Source organism: Aphelocoma coerulescens, chromosome 4 (genome assembly GCF_041296385.1).
Source record: "Aphelocoma coerulescens isolate FSJ_1873_10779 chromosome 4, UR_Acoe_1.0, whole genome shotgun sequence".
In the NCBI taxonomy this organism is placed as follows: domain Eukaryota; kingdom Metazoa; phylum Chordata; class Aves; order Passeriformes; family Corvidae; genus Aphelocoma; species Aphelocoma coerulescens.
Genome location: NC_091017.1, coordinates 18,039,842 through 18,057,105, shown reverse-complemented (window position 1 = coordinate 18,057,105; position 17,264 = coordinate 18,039,842). Strand labels below are relative to the sequence as shown.

General features: G+C 38.6%; 1 protein-coding gene across 7 annotated transcripts in view; it reads right to left on the bottom strand.

Annotated features, from left to right (window-relative positions):
* Positions 1 to 1,528: 1,528 nt before the first annotated feature.
* ANAPC10 (anaphase promoting complex subunit 10) overlaps positions 1,529 to 17,264 on the bottom strand; it is a 33,984-nt gene continuing 18,248 nt past the window's right edge. For all 7 annotated transcript variants that reach the window (XM_069012887.1, XM_069012883.1, XM_069012884.1 and 4 more), the window contains one exon: positions 1,529 to 1,915. In XM_069012887.1, coding sequence (XP_068868988.1) covers positions 1,685 to 1,915 — 231 coding nt within the window. In that variant the 3' untranslated portion in view covers positions 1,529 to 1,684. The remainder of the gene's footprint in view (positions 1,916 to 17,264) is intronic.

Here is a 17,264-nt window from a genome sequence, read left to right as displayed (position 1 = left end):
TCCCTGACACTATGTAAGAAAATCCACTGAGGAGACAGACTTGGTGAAAGGCACAAGTTCAGCCAGCTTCTGCTAAGCAGGAATTCTGCAGTTGATCCCCCCTCTACATGGAAAGGTAAAATACCATTAAGGTCCTCCCAAAATGATTGAATCCACATTTAAATAGAAACCCCAAATTAGTCATGCACTTCTCTACAAGGTTCATTATCAGCAAATGCCCTGTTTAATGACCCTCCTAAAGACTGTGGAATTCAGTCACAGATAAAACTTTCCAGTAAACAACAGCTTCATCAAGTATATAAAACAAACTTCAACAGTTAAATCTTCCTCCTTCTTTGACAACCTTCCTATTTTCCTCTATTTCACCTCCTTTCTCCTCTGCAAGATTATGTATCATTGTTTGATGAGCCTCCACTATTGTCAGCCTTTCCTTGCTCACCAAAGTTTTCCTTGGCTGAGATCAGTCTGGATTGACCATCAGCTTTCATGGCGCTATGAGGGAGAATGGGTTTGATCAGTACTGAACATTTTAAAAGAAACCTTTGAACTTCAACAACCTCTCTTTCTAAAATCTACTCCATTTTTTAAAAGATTAAATAACTAATGACTAGATTATGAGACATTAGTAGAGGTGTTGAATATTCCTACTCACAGCAAGCAGACAAAGCACACATTTTCCTCGCAATGCTCTTTACTTTAAAACACACATTAAAAGAATTCTGTGCTCTGAACCTGAGATTACTTGTGTTATACACTTGAGTTCTCAGTACTTTAGAAGGTGCATTGGACCACCACATTTATTCCTACATTGCTGCAGGATGCCACAGCATTCCTAACTCTCCTGTTTTCAACAGCTATCATGCTAGGTGACCTACACACAGTGTATCTATATTAATGTATATACTATATGGAATAACTTGGAAAGGTTTGGTTTTCTTCATGTCATTGTCATCTTCACTGCATTATCAGTCACTAGAACAGGCTCCCCAGGAGAATGGTTACGGCACCAAGCCTGTCACAGTTCAAGGAGCATCTGGACAACACTTAGTCATATGGATTAGTCTTAGGTAGTCATGCAAGAAGCTGCAAATTGGACTTGATGATCCTTCCAGGACGCTTCCAACTGGAGATGTTCTATAATTCTATGATTACTTTGCAATTACAAAGAAGGCTAAATCCACGCACATGGCCACTAAGCAGAAACAACCCTCTAGAGAAAAGGGTACAACACATTAGCATAAGTAATGGTGGGAAAATACTACTGATAATGTCTTTAAATCCTCTCTGTTCAAGAAGAAGAGCAACTTTTTAAAGAGCAGTTTTTGGTAGAGGAACAAGCTATTTCCATGCATGATCGTCAGGGGAAGAAATCACCAGCCCAAAATACCTGTATGACATCAAATTAATTATTGATTCCCACCCAGTCAAATAACATTCTTTTAAGAGTGCCTGGATTGTTTTTCCCCTCCCAGAGAGTAAAAGAGCACTCAGACTCCTAGAAAAAGAAACAAAATTACAGACTACAACATACTGTAACACAAGATTATCTTTATTTCAAAATTGTACAAAGTATAAACATAAAGATATAATTACACTGAAGTAAACCCTGCTCTTTAAGTATCTGAATACTTTAGCAATGATATGGTCATGAGAAAATACCTTTACTATTTCTCTTTAGGAACTTTTATCTGATGGAGCGATACATCATGAAATCAATTGTTGTACATCTGGGAAATTTACCAATGGAGCTCTCCTCCACAGGGGTGTACACTTTGATTTGCCTCATGTGAGTGTCTCTTCCATTTTGGTGATTCGCTAGAACAGCAATCTGGATCATAAAGGTGCGAATGGGCTTCTTGTGAGTATCTGTCAGAGGAACATGGATCCAGCCACTCGGTTCCACTAATTCCAGTTGCTGCCAAAAACAAGACAGGAGAGCAAAACACTCAGAAACAGTTCACATACTTCATATAAATGATCACATATTATACCCATTTAATAAAGCAGTCTTGTTAATCAGATTTTAGTTACTTTTTCAAATTAATTTGAAATAACAGAGTTGAATACTCATAGCTAATTTACTGGTCACGTAATTGAATACAAATTAATTTGGTTGTCTGCAGTTGTGTTTGCTTTTGCCTTTCAGAATCTACTCCTCATTTTGTGCCCTAACCTTAAAATAAAAATCAATATAGAAGAACATAGAATCCACTGTAAACTCAAGAAAGAAAAAGCAGTAGTATTTGGACCTTCTCACTGAAGAGCAATGCTCAAAGATGACAGAAAGGATGCATTTTAAATTGCTTTATCTAGGCGCTCTGAACTACAATATACTAAAATTACTTATGTAGGAAATTAGGTGCACACAAAGTCTGGATTTTCAGAAATTCTTTAGATTATTAGGGGGGTTGGGGAGGAGGAAAAGGAAGGTGACAGAGGATAAAATATCTCATGTATCAAGACAGATGCCTGGCCAATTAATAATTGCTGCACAGCCATTTAATCACATTCTAATCACACTTTGACTTGCATTTTTTACAACATACCCAGTGTGATATGATTGTTTTTTTCCTTTTTAATTTTAATCCTACACAAACCAATGTCAAGGCAAGCAAAGAACAGCATTTTGTTAACTCTAAACCACATCACTGACACATCAGATTGCTGAAATCAAGCTGGATGCTAGGCAGAGCATGGTAACAGCTTTTGTTTAAAGCTAGCTGCCCAACTTCAAAGCACAGCTCAAAACACACATGGAAGAGCACACAAGTAAACAGAAGTCTTGGGGGGAAAGAAAGCAAAACACAAAACAATTGTCCACTAGCAAGCGGATTTCACACAGCTAAGCAAATAAGAGTGCTGTTCTTAGCAGCTGAGTTCCCCTAAGGAAGATGTCTGTGCTTTGAGCAGCACAAAATTCCCATCGTTCTCCTGAAAATACTGCATGGCACATCCTGTTCAAATGCCTTGTTTATGCTGAAGCTTTCAAAAGACCCATCTGAGAGCTACTGGTTCAGAGGCAAACACCCTGAGACAATTACTCAAGAAACAAGTAAAAAAGTTTGATGGCTACTTCAGCTTAAAGTAGCAAACAAAAATTCTTTTTCACCTCCACCTTAAAAGGAATAACAAGAAAAAAAAAAACAACAAAAAACCACAACCCAAAACTCTCCACTGCTGCAGACTCTCCAACAAATTATTTCCAAAGCATTAAATTCACTAAATCTCAGCAGCAAATCATTTTACTCTGGGAGCTAGACATTTCCACAAACACACAGTCACTTATTTGTTGTAGCGCTGTCCCTTTCAAAAACCTTAAAAATCTTTTTTTTTTTTTTGCATAGGAAACTTCAGGTAATGGCTGGCTTTACAAAGGGATAAAAAAAAAGATGTCTTGTTGAAGCAGCTTGACAAAGGGGAAATTTATCATGGTGAGGTGGCAGTAAACAGCTTGAGCAAGGATGCTTTCCATTTTCATAATAAGCAGAGGAGGAGGATCCTCCTAACATTTTATTCAACTACTACTGAGGTCAACTGACTGTGATTTTGAAGAGAATTAAAAGGCTATTGTAAATTAAACTTGCATTTTAATATTATTCTCAGCGTCTACAAATTTTGACTGCTAATTCAAAGTGGAAAATTTGAGTTCAAGAGCTACGATACTGAGATTTTTATGCTTGGATCAATACGAAATTGATCAGTTAATAAAATTTTTTTTTAAAGTACCAAAAATAGAAGTATAGCATATTTCTCAATGCTTTGTTTCCTCCCTGATCAAGGGAGGTGGTTACACACTCTATTTATAGCATGTTGTTTTCCAGTCCTGCTACAAAGGCAACCAATTTCTTCTCAAGCCTTTCTACAGAGGTGGGACAAGTCATTCCTTCACCTGTAAAATTGGCAACTGAGGCATTAGGTTAATCAGACTAAAAGGTTCCCTGGCTCCAGATGTCAAATTTCACGTACTCTGAGCCGGTTTTTACTGTCTTAAGTGAAACACAGGATTTTACAGGAGGTGAGGTTTAGCTCCCACTGAGTTCACTTGCAGTTCTGCATTTCTGCAAGTAGATCCAAGTTCTCAACACAGCCACTCGAACACAGAGTCTGAGCAGCCACCTAGGAACAGTCACCTGAGTGCCTCTCGCAGAAATACCACGAGTGAGCACAGACAGAGCTCAATTCATCAAGCACCACTGAACTGTCTTAGCCACCAAGTCTTTTTCTTAATTCCCCATGTCTCAGCTTCACTCACTCCACATTTTTAAACTTCCCCAACAGATGAATACACAACCTTTACTTGTACAAATTCTGGACTCATCCTCAGAATAGGCCCCTTTCCCCATTCCAGTCAAACGGTTGCCTCTTGGACAAAGCACACGACACTTGTGATGAAGATGGAGGCTACAGTGTACTAAGTGCAAGAAGTCAGAGTTAGACTTAGATGTTTGAGTGAGCTCTTAGATGTCTGAGTGAGCTCTAGCTTTCTGCCCTCTAAATAACATTCCTGTACTGACATTTGAGTCTAACCTTTTTTTTTAATTGATGCTCACATAGTTCATGAAAACCTTGATACCCACTCAGCTATGGAGGTTTAAATGCAACAAAACCAAACAGAACATTCCATAGAAAAGGAAGTATTGTTTTGCCAGTATGATACACACATTTTCTGTGACCAAAGGAATGGTATAAACCAGACACACACTCTCCCAAATTCTTCTCTCCACATCTGTCATGCTCTTTCAGATGAGTGAGACAGTTTCTTTTTCCAGAGGGCACAGGTCTGTCACCAGGGAGAAGGAACAGGACATGGGAATAGGCAGGGGTGATACAAGACACAATGCTGCCCACTCCTAGCTCAATGTCAGCACCCAGACCCAACCGTCACAACTCCTAGCAGAAGTGGGATGAAATATGCAGCTCTACTCTGCCTGGAGCATTCCCAGTGTGAACAGAATCTAAAGGAAGCTTACTGTGAAGTTTTAAGAAATTCCTATTAAGCCCATGCAAATGGCAATCTTTCAAAGCCTTGTAAACCGGTCTGGAAATTTGGGTGGATTTTTACAGGGAGGCAAAAGGCACATCCTCAACACAAAGGCTGAACTATTGCCAAATTTCAAATCCTTGCTTTAGAGCTTGGGGGCACTGGAGCATCAAAGAAGGACACCAGAATATTCTCACACAAGCAAAACAGCATACTTTTCACTAGCCTTATTCTTGGAACAGAACTGCTTTGGCTGAAACTTTCAAAAAATTGAACCCAAAGCAGATATCTGGCATGGAAAAATCTGTCTGAACTTTGCCAAAAGTTAAAGTACCTAAGAGTTAAGCCTTAAAATGGAAAGGATCACATAACCTTATGTACAGGTGGCACTGGCAGCTCCACCTACAGTAAATACTATAATTGAAATCCATTTCAGTCAACTTTGCTCAAAGTCAAGCCTGTTCTTTAAAAGCACAGACTTCTGCATATACATACAGACAAACACACACATATATTTCACCTCAATTCTGTAGCATCAGTCCACTATGAGCAAATACCAGATTAAGTTTCCTCCTGTATTTTTAATCTTATGTAGATCATTAAGACTTAGTCACAATTAACTGTCTTCCAAGAAATTTTTAAAAAATCAGCTTTATTACTAATCACCTAAGTGAAATTAAAAATTCAAAATTTCTTTCTGTGTTTTTCAGGAAAAAGTTTTTTTAAAAAAAAGGAAAACATAGGAATGAATAAGTGCAAGTTCAGTATTGGTAACTCAGAACAGTTCCTGCAGCTCTAGACTAATCTTACTGTACAATATACTAAAAGACCAGGGTTTGTGGCTTTTTAAAATTTGCTTTTAATACTATAAATTTGATGACAATTGGAAAACAAGAAGACCGTGAAAGTCAAAATAAAAGAACAAAGGGATAAAAATTGAAATGGAAAAATCACTCACTTGTCCTTGCTGCTGTTATACTCTAGCTCTTCTCCTGCTTTCTCTCCATTGCTTTCTTACTTTTCCTGTCCTCTGCGTGCTACAGCTTTACCTACGGACATATACTCCCAACTCCAGGAATCCGCATTATTTGGAAAACCAAAGCAGAATTAACGTTCCCAATGGAAGTCTCCTCCCCAGCCTATTTAACGGCCCTGTTTCTTCATTTTATTGTACAGTCCAGAGGTTCTACACAATTCCATACATATTTGGCAAGGCTACTACTGCAACTAATGGGTGTCCTATCATAGAAGATGCAAACCACACAACAAAATGAAAATTTAAAAAAGAAAAAAAGACCAAAGCAACTTGAGGCTACACTTCAGAGAAATGACTGAACACAAGATTTTTAGGAGGAAGCTTGTTCTACAATCAGTAGCCTCCTTACAGGCTAGGAAGTTATTTACCCAAAGAATACTTTTCTATTGTATTAATCCTACTTAAATTGAATATTGATCTCTTTTCCATAATCAGAGATATTTTGTTTACATTCTGTAGTGTCTCCACATGGCACTTAACTCTAATTGCTACTTCTACTAGGGTTACAAATGCAACCCAAGTTTTTGGCAACATTTACAGCAAGCTAACATCCTTGAAATAAGACATGATTTTTCTTGCCCTTTAAGGGTATCTTTTGTGAAGATACAGAAAGGAAAAAACTCCCTGTAAGTACTTTCACATTCAGGGTAATTACAAACACATCCCAGATGTATGCTAGACAGGCCTCCCAGCTCAGGGGAAGAAATATATACATAGGAAGAAAAAGAAGCCCATTTTTTGCTCTGGGAAGAGTGTGCAGAAGAGGACCTATGTACTGACAGAAAGCTGAGAATTCTTGCTGCCATCACAGCTTCAGCATGACAACATGGTTCTGAGATGTTGGTACCTCATCAAATTTCTATTTCATCAACTTTACTACTAGATTCAAATGGCTGTGAAATCAAACAGCATTTGATTTTACTCCTTCTACTTTTCTCATAAAACTGTTAAAGCTGCTTTTTGCTTTAGTGACTCAGCCAACTATGAAATTAAAAGTAGTGGCTAGACTCTTCTTCACACATACAATTTTGTCTATGTGCTTAGCTAGTTCTTACAATACACTTATTATAAAAACCTAAGCTTTTCAAACAGGTGTTCTCAATAAATAATGTATTCTTTCAAGCAGCAGATTATAAAACTAAGTTTCAGGGAAAAGAAATGCTATGTTCAGAAATTAAATATTTATCGATACACAAATTTTCTCATGTAGGGAAAGGCTTTTTCCTGTTTAGCCATTGTTTTTTACAGCTATGCAAATATGTTTTCACAACAACTGGCAAGAAGAAAGAAGGCTGGCTTGAATTCCAAACTTCTGTTTCCATAACTGCTGTGTCCTACCATGTAGTTACCAGGACTGAGAATCTGTGTGCCTCTGCATAATTCCAAGTATTGGAACTGTCAACATATGAAGTAGCAGAGCTTGGGCTTCAGCCATCACTTCACTTAGGAAGGAAGAGAACCAGTTAATAGCACTGATGCACCAGTTCCAGCAGAAAAAATGAAGCATGTCCAAAAGAAACTTGGCGAGTTCCAAGTGAGCCAAAGGAGGGACACCACATTAGCAGCTTAACAGGGAACATAGGAACAGGCTCAAAGGACCCACTGTGAACAGCACACTCCTGTGCTCGGATGAAGCAACGACCACCTAAGGAGGTGCCTCTGTGGTCTTAATCAGCCACCTCCTTAAACGGTCAAGAAATCTCATTTCAGTCCATTAGGCAAGAGAAGTTTTCCATTCTTTTAAACAGCAGTTCCTGAAGAGTCTAGAGGAGACAGTCCATCCCTCAGGAAGAGTCCGCTGTGGATTTGGGTAGACAGGGGACTGATGCAGAATAAGCTATATTAGAGAGTGAAACCTGCAAACACTAAAAGTTCCTATCTTTTAGTATCCTATACACTAAAGTATCCTATAAGCTCTTTGTTCAAATGAAGTGAAAGAAATAACTTTTGGGAAGACTGGGAAGGTTGAAAAAGGTTCAAAAGATCCTTGCAAGGAGTTTTGTAGAACCGCCTTCAGACTATTCTGCTCCAGATTAAAACAGTAAAAATTAATCAATGCCCAGGTGTTAGAAAGTTGCATTCAATTAAAATAAAGACAACTAAAGACTCAAACCACAACTAAACACTCAAACCAAGCTAGGAAGAATATGTAGAAAAGGAAGAAAAGTAATCTAGAAAAGCTAATTCTTTGTGGATTAGTATTCAGAATGCTCAAATACAGATTCTTACACTGCCTTTCCAAATTTCCTATTTGGATGACTTAAGCAGCACAACACACGTTGGACAATGTCAGTGGGTTGTGTCACAGTGCCACTTTCTGAGGGGAGCAGATGATGCCAATTGAGCCATGTATGATGCAACCTAAACTTCATTTGGCAGAATGACTCACCAGCCAACCCATGATATGGTCTCAGTGACTGGTCCTCTTTAATGTTCTTCAGAATTGGGTGTCCTGATTGTAATTTCTCCATACAGCTAAAAAGGAACCCTTTTGATTCTGCTGAGAAACCAGTGCAATACCTTCCAAGATGTATAGTTGATTCAGAAAGAATTTCAATATTACAACAGGAATAAAGTTAGGAAGAGTTGAAATTTAACCCATGGAATGGTAAACATGGAAAGTCAGTTTTTTCATTATGGATGCCCTCATAATCTGTCTTTGAAATCTTCTGTAGTCAGACAAAGAACATATAAGAGGACAACAGTTAAGTCTTAGACACAATGGGCAGCCTCTGGTAAGTATGTACATGAACCTACTGTCAAATGGAGGAAATGGGGTACAACGGCACACACTGTGGAATACCAAGAGTTTTAGAACATGGATTCACAGGAAAAGCAGCTCTTTCAAAAGCACCAAGTGATGAAGAATCCCACGTAATGATGCCTGCAAAAGGGTCATGGCTGTGCTGAACTGCCCACATACAAAACTCCTGACAGATGGAGTCATGGATGGTCTGGACACGTGTGGAGGGGCCCCTGTCCGTGGTACTTAAGCAACCTCCACCCTGCCCATCACACTCCCACCACTGCATCTGCTCACAGCACTCGCACAGTCAGGTACATCCAGCCTGAGAGGCAAATAAATAACCTGCCAAATGCTCAACTACTGTGAAATTGTCAGCCAGAACTGTCTGACTCAATTACCTGCTTAACTCTGGGTGGCAGGAAAAAAAGCAAAAGGAAAGGAAAAAAAGTAAAAAAAGAATTGACAACAGTCTTTGAATACTTCATTCTCTAGAATGTGGCTGAAAACAACTCTTCATTCTAGAAAATTTACCTGCAGAAACCATCAGGAATTTGTCACAGACTGTTTGCTAGGAAAGTCTCTCTGGAAAGAAAGAAACACTGTTTTCCCATTTGCTGTGCCATATGCACTTTTTTTCAGTATGTTCTGTGAGGAGCAATGCATAGGGAACTCAACATTTATTACAAAAATACATACCTCAAGAGGTACATAATGCTTCAGAGAAGGACAAAAATGTTGAACAGGCTTGGACAGTTTTCTTTTCAGTCCCACATTTTTGAAATCCTATTGTAAAGTGAGGTCATTTGAACTTTCACATAACAGTTTATGCTGGACACATCCATAAATAAAATATTGTTCGGGAAGGATTGCCAGGCTGTGTATGCCTTAAGTGGCAACCATCCTATCCACTGGAACTTCAGAAAAAAAATACAAAGACCTTCTCCCTGTCCCTTTGAAAAGCAGAATGATCAAGCCAGCAAATACAGAATGACAATGCAGTCTAGAATGGAGTTCCATATGGAGAATGGAAATAAGGCCTAAAACCCCAAAGCAAACCTACCCATAGCAGGAAGTCATCTAAGTTTAGTTTGGTATCAGCTAAAAGAGATTCCATCTTAACAGGAATCTGTTGCTCCAGAAGGAATACTATCTCCAACTGAAATCAGCCGTAACAGCTGTGAAATTTTGAATCTCTGATTTTAAAAAAATGGGTTTCATAACTCATTTAAGTATAGTCAAGAATGGAGGAAGGGAAGACAAATACATCCTAAGTGCAGCAGCAATCTCCTGCAGGGACCTAGTCTCACTCCACAGCTGTCACAGCCACAGGAATGCCATAGCACTGCCTTTGCAAGGGCACTACAACTCTGAGAAGATTCCTGTATCAGGGGGAATCCTTCAGATCTACAGGGACTCGGCTCCAATGTGAACCTGTTACTGTCCCTGAGCTTGGCAGACAGCACACTGAAGATGAAAAAGCTACAAAAAAATTCTTAAGCTTAGGCTCTGGAGCGGTGGCCTGGCTGAGAGCGTCAAAAAATAGGTAATGCAGCCCAAAACAAGCCTTAGGCTGCAGTTTGCCTATTTTGTGTAACCTAAGTTGTGTAAAGTTTTAGTTGCAGACATACTGGAACAGACTGCATCTGGACAGTCTGGCCTTAAAAATGAATGGTAGAAAATCCATGGTTTGCTGCAAGTCTTTTCAAAATTCCAGCATTCTGAAAGAGGAATGAGGGATTTTTTTTTTTTCTTAAACCAGGGTACTTGGCAACTCAAATTCTCGGTGACTCAGTATTATAGATGCAGATGTGAGAAAAGAAACTGTACATTTATAAAACAAACCAAAAACCAAAAAAAAGCCCCAAAACGAAACAAACAAACCACAAAAAAATTACTGTAAAATATATAGCAAACACTGCACATAGCACATTTAGAAAGAAGTGCAAATCTCATTCAATGAAAACAAATGTTCTACACCTTTAGGGAAGCACTTCAAATCAAAGTTTATCTTATTGCAATGTTTCTTCATTTCATGGACAAGTAAGTAGCTAAGGAGGAGGCTCCATATGCACAAGGTAACTGTGTAAGGATGCTGCTAAGCAGGAATCTGAAAATGATGACCAACTGATACAGTAACTTTTGCAGTGCTTTTGAAAACCCTCAGTAAATTTTACATGATCAGAAGATTGGAAAAAAACAACTGTCAAACATAACAAAAGCCACTACAGCTTTCCATGTTCACTCAAACAAATAGTACCATCTGCATTCAAAGTTTTTTGTCATAACACAAAATAAAAAATAGTGACAAAAGTATCAGAAAAACCCCATCTGGTTAAGTATGTGGACTAAGGTTTTCATAACAAAGGAAATAGGGCAAAGAGTTCTTAAGAATTACTTAATAAAACACATTACTAGCCCTTTTACTTAAGTTTGTATCTTAGTCATAAATTTGAGTTCTCCCTGCCCAAGCACCAAAAAGCCCTAAGATTCTCCTGTACTGAGATACCAAAATCTTAGTCCCTCTTCAGAGCAGCACCCACCCAATATAAAAACATCATCTCTTACAACTTCCAGGTGAGTCAGGCTGCTCTCAGGGAAGAGAGTAGCACTTCATCTACTGAAGAGAGGCAGGGGAAACCGGTAATGAAACAGCAGACAGCTACACAGAGAGAACAGAAACAGACTGAACAAGGGCTACTGCAAAGAAGCCTGAATATATATTTAAAAAACCATTCTGAAGTTCAGGTGAATTTGCATTATAAATGGAACTGCAGAACGGGACAAGGCAGCTGCCTTTTATGAAAAGTAACAGAACAGGCTGGACTTGATGGTCTTAGAGGTCTTTTCCAACCTAAATGATTCTATGATTAACACCACAGAATCTTCAAGGAGAGTATAGATAGAATATTCTTTAAGCAAGAAACAAGTGCTTTGAACAATGGCCTTATACAAGAGGACCTTAAGGCAAATAGAATGAGCACAGTAAAACCCAGAAGATGGCAAAGCATAAAGGGAGAAGTCCTATGAATTCTTTTTGAGCTAGAACTGCTGGGTACAAGTAGGAACAATACAAATGTATTCTATGGGTGCACTGCACACACTGACTGTAAATGGAAGCAAAGGCTGGAAAACATTTCTGGGAAGTAACTAATTTTACAAAGGGGCAGAAGTTTGCAAATTGGATGAAAACTGTACTGCAGATGTCTGCAGTTCCCATTTCTCCTAACATATATAATGGAATGATACTCTGTTTGCGAGAAAGTGCAAAAAAACCCAGGTCATAATTTACCTTCAAAATTGTTTAGCCATATCCAGGAAATATGTCTAGACATAGCTACAGTTAAATTATACAAAGAAAGTATTTGGAAAAAAAAAAAATTATGCGAGGAATATTAAAGATTTAAGTGTCTGAAAACTGGCCACACTGAGTTAATTGTCTATCAAACTATTTCAAATAACTTAGCAGCAATAACCTAGTGACCACATTTCATGCCATGCACTTTGCATCCCAGAGAATACAGAAAATTAATATGGGAAATGAACAAATGTAAAAAAATGGGAATATCATGATATTTAAAAATTAGTCCATAGAAGTAGTAGCAGCCAGCTGCTAGCTCTCAAGAATTTTTTATAAGTGAGGGGAAGAAAGTACATCTAAACCAAAAAAAAGAGCAACATTCCCCTCACTGAAAAGGGCTATTACCACACCTTGAAGAGAACTAGATTCCTGGTCTTCTACCATACGACAGGCCCACAAAACTGCATGGCTGTAACTTTTTATCTGTTACACAAGATTGCAGCTCCTGAGTGACTTTATTTCTCAGGAAAAGACAGGAACAAATTATACCTGAGTGCTACCAAATTAAAAAAACCCTACTCATTCTTTACCAGAGAGAGGAAAAGTTGTTGCTTTAAGACACAAAAAGCACTGGGGTGAAGGGAAAACATTTTTCCTGGTTTCACAGGAGTGGCTTGTTTCTGAGAATTGAAGAGGGTTGCCTCTTGCAAAAATCAAGGAATTTAAAGACCCTAAACTTATGTAAGTAATCTCCAAATCCTGCAGAAGTACAGTATGCAAACAAATATAACATTTCTGTGTCTGAATAAGGACTCCGTGTATGCTCAGTAAAAGCGAGCAGGGCAAAACCTGATAAACTTCAAGATTACTCAAGTGTGCTGTAGCACGCCAGGTTTCAACAAGCAAATGTAGAGTAACATTTCACAGGATCCAGAGTGTAATGCTCAGCTCAAGGAATATTTACTCTTTGGAAACAAATGCAAAAGACTGTTGTGAAAACTATTTGTGCAAATTTAAAATGCAATGCAGAGTCTCATCTAAGAAAGATCCCAAATTCATAAACATGTCTCACTGGAGATATATTTTCATAGGAATGAACTTTATATGAGTATATCTGTCAGAGGTTCAGCTGGGTAGTTTTATGTGAGCCAGAATACACTTCCATAAATTTGCAAAGCTGGAATCAGGTCTGTTGCCCAATGGAAGCATTTAATTTTACATCTAAACAGAATTTCTTTAATGTGCTGTAACAAATGCAGTGGAGTTTTTACCTTTTGCTTGTGTTTTCTTACAAATCAATAAGAAAGCATGTCCGAAAAAAAATGCAAGGCTTTTTTCCATTGTTTTATGTGGAGGTCAGACTCTAGACTCTGCTTCTTTCAATCTAGATGAATTTTATTTCTTGACTTCTTTCTGGGACTCAAAGGTTCCTCAAGTCATCATTTACTCAAAGAATGTACAGTTTAAAAAGGTATTCAGTGGTGCTGTACACTGCTGGGTTAACGACCCCATCACTGCAACAACACTTCTGCTACCAACAGCATCTGGAATAGCCTTAGTGCTACATCCTACAGACCAAGAACATGAGCTTTTCAGCATGAACTGTGTAAGAATCAAAATAAAATGACATCCAAAGTATGCTCCTGAAAAATGAGGGGGCAGGGGAAAAAAAACAAAGCACGAGAATGAGATAATTAAAAACTTGTTTACCAGCAGGCCTGCTATGTCCTAAGTCTAGAGCTACTGTGGGGTGTCATCTTACTGCTTAACAAAGTGCAGTCAACAACAAGCAGATGGAATTGGATGGCAAATCTAAGTGATTTACTGTATATCTACAAGTCCTGTGGCTACATATGCTCCTCTGCTTAATTTATTTCTGCTATGCAAGTAAATGTCTAACTCCTTATGACAACATAAAGAAAAAGAAGAAAAGTCCAATAATTCCACAACAGAAGTTCCTACTCCAGCAGTGCTGGATTTACCGAAAGCTGATTTATGAAAACCTCTTTTAAACATGGTGACCATCATAATCACAACAGAGACCTGTTAAAGCAGAGGGAAGTCTACTTCAAAATTTTACTACATCGTTTCTCCTGATATGGAATCACAACTCTTTTTGAAACAAAAAAAAAAAACAAAAACATGATTTGATTTTTACCTTACTAATTATGCTCAGCAACACCATCTTACTAAGAAATAACAAATTAATCTCAGCTAAGAGAAACAAATTAGGATTTTCTGCATTTGCTAGTAGAAATAATCCAAAAAAATCCTTCATACCTACAGTTGAATTTGATCTCTGACAGATACGGGGGGGGGGGGGATAATAATTAAAAAGTAAGTATTAGGGGCTAGGCCTCATGATTCACTCAAAAACTGTGACTGAGAACAGCATTCATAAAAAGCTTCAATAAAAAACTGTATTTGTTAACATTTCTTTAACATGAGACCTAAAACACTACAGAATTCATTCTGAAATAAAATAGGACTGTTAGATAAACCTTCTTTAGGAACTGGATGAAAGGAGCTAGAGAGCACAGGCCCTCAAGCCAGACACATATGCTACATTATTATTCTCACTCCACCCTCTCCTGTGTGTTCGCACTGAAAATGGAAAAATCCTGGGAAAGGTTTTTCCGACTCAAACACACGATCTCAGTTATCTTATGACAGATGAAGGCAGAGAACAGCCCTCAGAAAGAAATAAATTTATACTTCATATCTATAGAAACATTTCCATGCACTACTTGAGATAAGGAACAGGGTAACACCACATTCAATCCCTTCCCACCCAATAAAACTTAGCAAAGAACTGAATTTATACCCTGTGTAGCAGTGTTCTCATCAAAGCTACACACAGACACGTGATCTCCGACCAAAACAACATTTCAGTAATCACAGGAGCAAGACCTCACTCTGGAAAGAACAGCCATGATGGCAGCTCTGAAGCAACTGAGCCTCTTGCTCAAGAACCCTGGATTTGTTCTATATCTCTACCACCTGCCAGGTAGCATTTTCTTCTGAACACTGAGGATTGCTTCAATTTACTACATCAAGAGAATTCCTTTCTGGAACTACTTTCCTAGTGACACCATGAATAATCTCAGCTTTCCACTAGAATGTTAGGCTTCAGGAATGACAAAAATGGCTGATTGTAATTATAAAATTGTAATTATAAAATCCCCCCCATATGCCTACATAAAATACCCTTGTTCCTTTATGTCTTCCTGAATTTATGGAAATTTTTGATTGGATTTTTTTGGTGCTGACTTGACAAAGCATGGCACATCCAGTGCATTTAATGGATTTGTTTCAGGATTTTTTTAATCCTAATTAATAGCAACACCTGATAACTTTGCCACAAGGCAGTATGTACTGCAAACAGCCAAGTGTGACTGCATTTGTACAGATGCAAATAAAAGTATTATAACATGGAAGCCACACATACAGAGAATAATAAGTGGTGGGCCAATTGGCTCCTAATTTCTTCTAAATTGGGGCCACTTCCTCCCTCCATCCCACTGCCAAACTGTTGGTTTGGCAAAGGGTGGTGAACACAGTCACAGGATGTTTCCAGCTGCTGGTGCCTACAAGATGTTTAAGTGAAACAGAAAATAAGGTGTGCTGTGCCAGCTGACCAGCACCAGTTGAGATGACAGCTTAAAACTTTGTTAGGTATCCAAGAAAATTCCCATTCCTTTCATATCTTTTCTTATGCTTAAACCAAATTAAATGTTGACGGCTGGCTTTACTTTTGGAGGATTTTGATACTATGCTAGAAGCAGCACCCAGAGGGATCAGAATCAAATCTTGGACTTGACCTTGCTGCATGTATTTGGCACTTCTTAATGTTTGAAAATATCTACTGCTCCCTCTAGTTACTCTCCACAATTAAGTCCATGAAGGCAATCAGGTAAATCAAAGATGATTGTTTATAAGTCACTGACTTTATCCCTCCCAATCCTATTTCACAGTGTAGAAAAAAGTAGCTTAAAGGCAAGAAGCTTCCCAAAGGTGAGCAACCTCTCTAGAAAGAGGAAAGCAGGAGTGAGTGAGCAGCATCTTACTGTCAGTTTTGGCACAAGTCTGTTTAACATCCTTCAAGCAAAAGATGGTGGTGTGACTCCCATGATGTTTTCACATTTGGAATCCAAAACCAGAGGAGATAATTTTGGATTACTCAAGCCTTTGGAACTTATAGAATGGGAAAGAGCATGACTATAGAATGTGGTAGGGTAGAAGAAGAAGAAGAAAGATGGGATAGAGAAACAACCCTTTATTTAACAATTTCCATGCACTATGCAGGGCCCTTTACTACAGAAGAATAGAATTTCCCTTCCAAATACAGGCCTGCTGCACTTTTCCAAGACCTCCTTCCTAACATGCTGCCTTCTTGAGATCAAAGAAGTGTCCCTTGTTCCAGACAGTTTCTTCCATGGTACCTACCTCTTTGCTCTGCTAAATAACTGTGAAGTCAGCTGTCTAGAATCCACTTCCTCAAAAGCCAATAAATGATACAGCCAGCCAACGAAGACAAAGATATTCATTTTCCTTAGTTCAAACCTTGAAGTCTTATGTGACCAGGAACCCCTTCAAACACCCAAGTAAAAAAATGCATTAAACAGTTTGCCTACCAGGGTCTGCATCCTTCTGTCCAAGTGCAGAGAGATCAAACACAAGAGATAAAATAGATGTTGCTACATGCTCCAGTTTGAAAGTGAACAGGATCATGTTTCGTAAACCACAGTTCAAATGAATTCCTATCAGCTGAGGGGGTTCGCCTGACTGAGCACCATGAAGGTGTTCTGGGTGAGCATCACACTGACACCCACTATAAGCTGTAATGTTGGAGGCACTCATATGTTTTAAAATGTCAGCTAGACACCACACTTGCATTAAAAAAGGAGAGGGAAGGAAGGGAAGGGGTTAAATATTGAAGTAGAGAAACTAAGTATGTGAGTGTCTTCTGTCATGCTGTCACCTCCCCCTCCATCCACCCACCTTATTCCTCACTCCCAGCTCAGTCTTCAAGAGAATGCTTAAATGAAGAGAAGAGCAAGCACCAAGATCTTTCTTGTTACAGTTTTTATGTTGCCAAATCCCTGCTTGCTTCTCTTACTTCTGAAACATTAATGATTATCTGCAAGAAGTAGCTAGTGAGCCTACACTGGTAAACTGTAATTAGAAATCCCTACAAACTTTG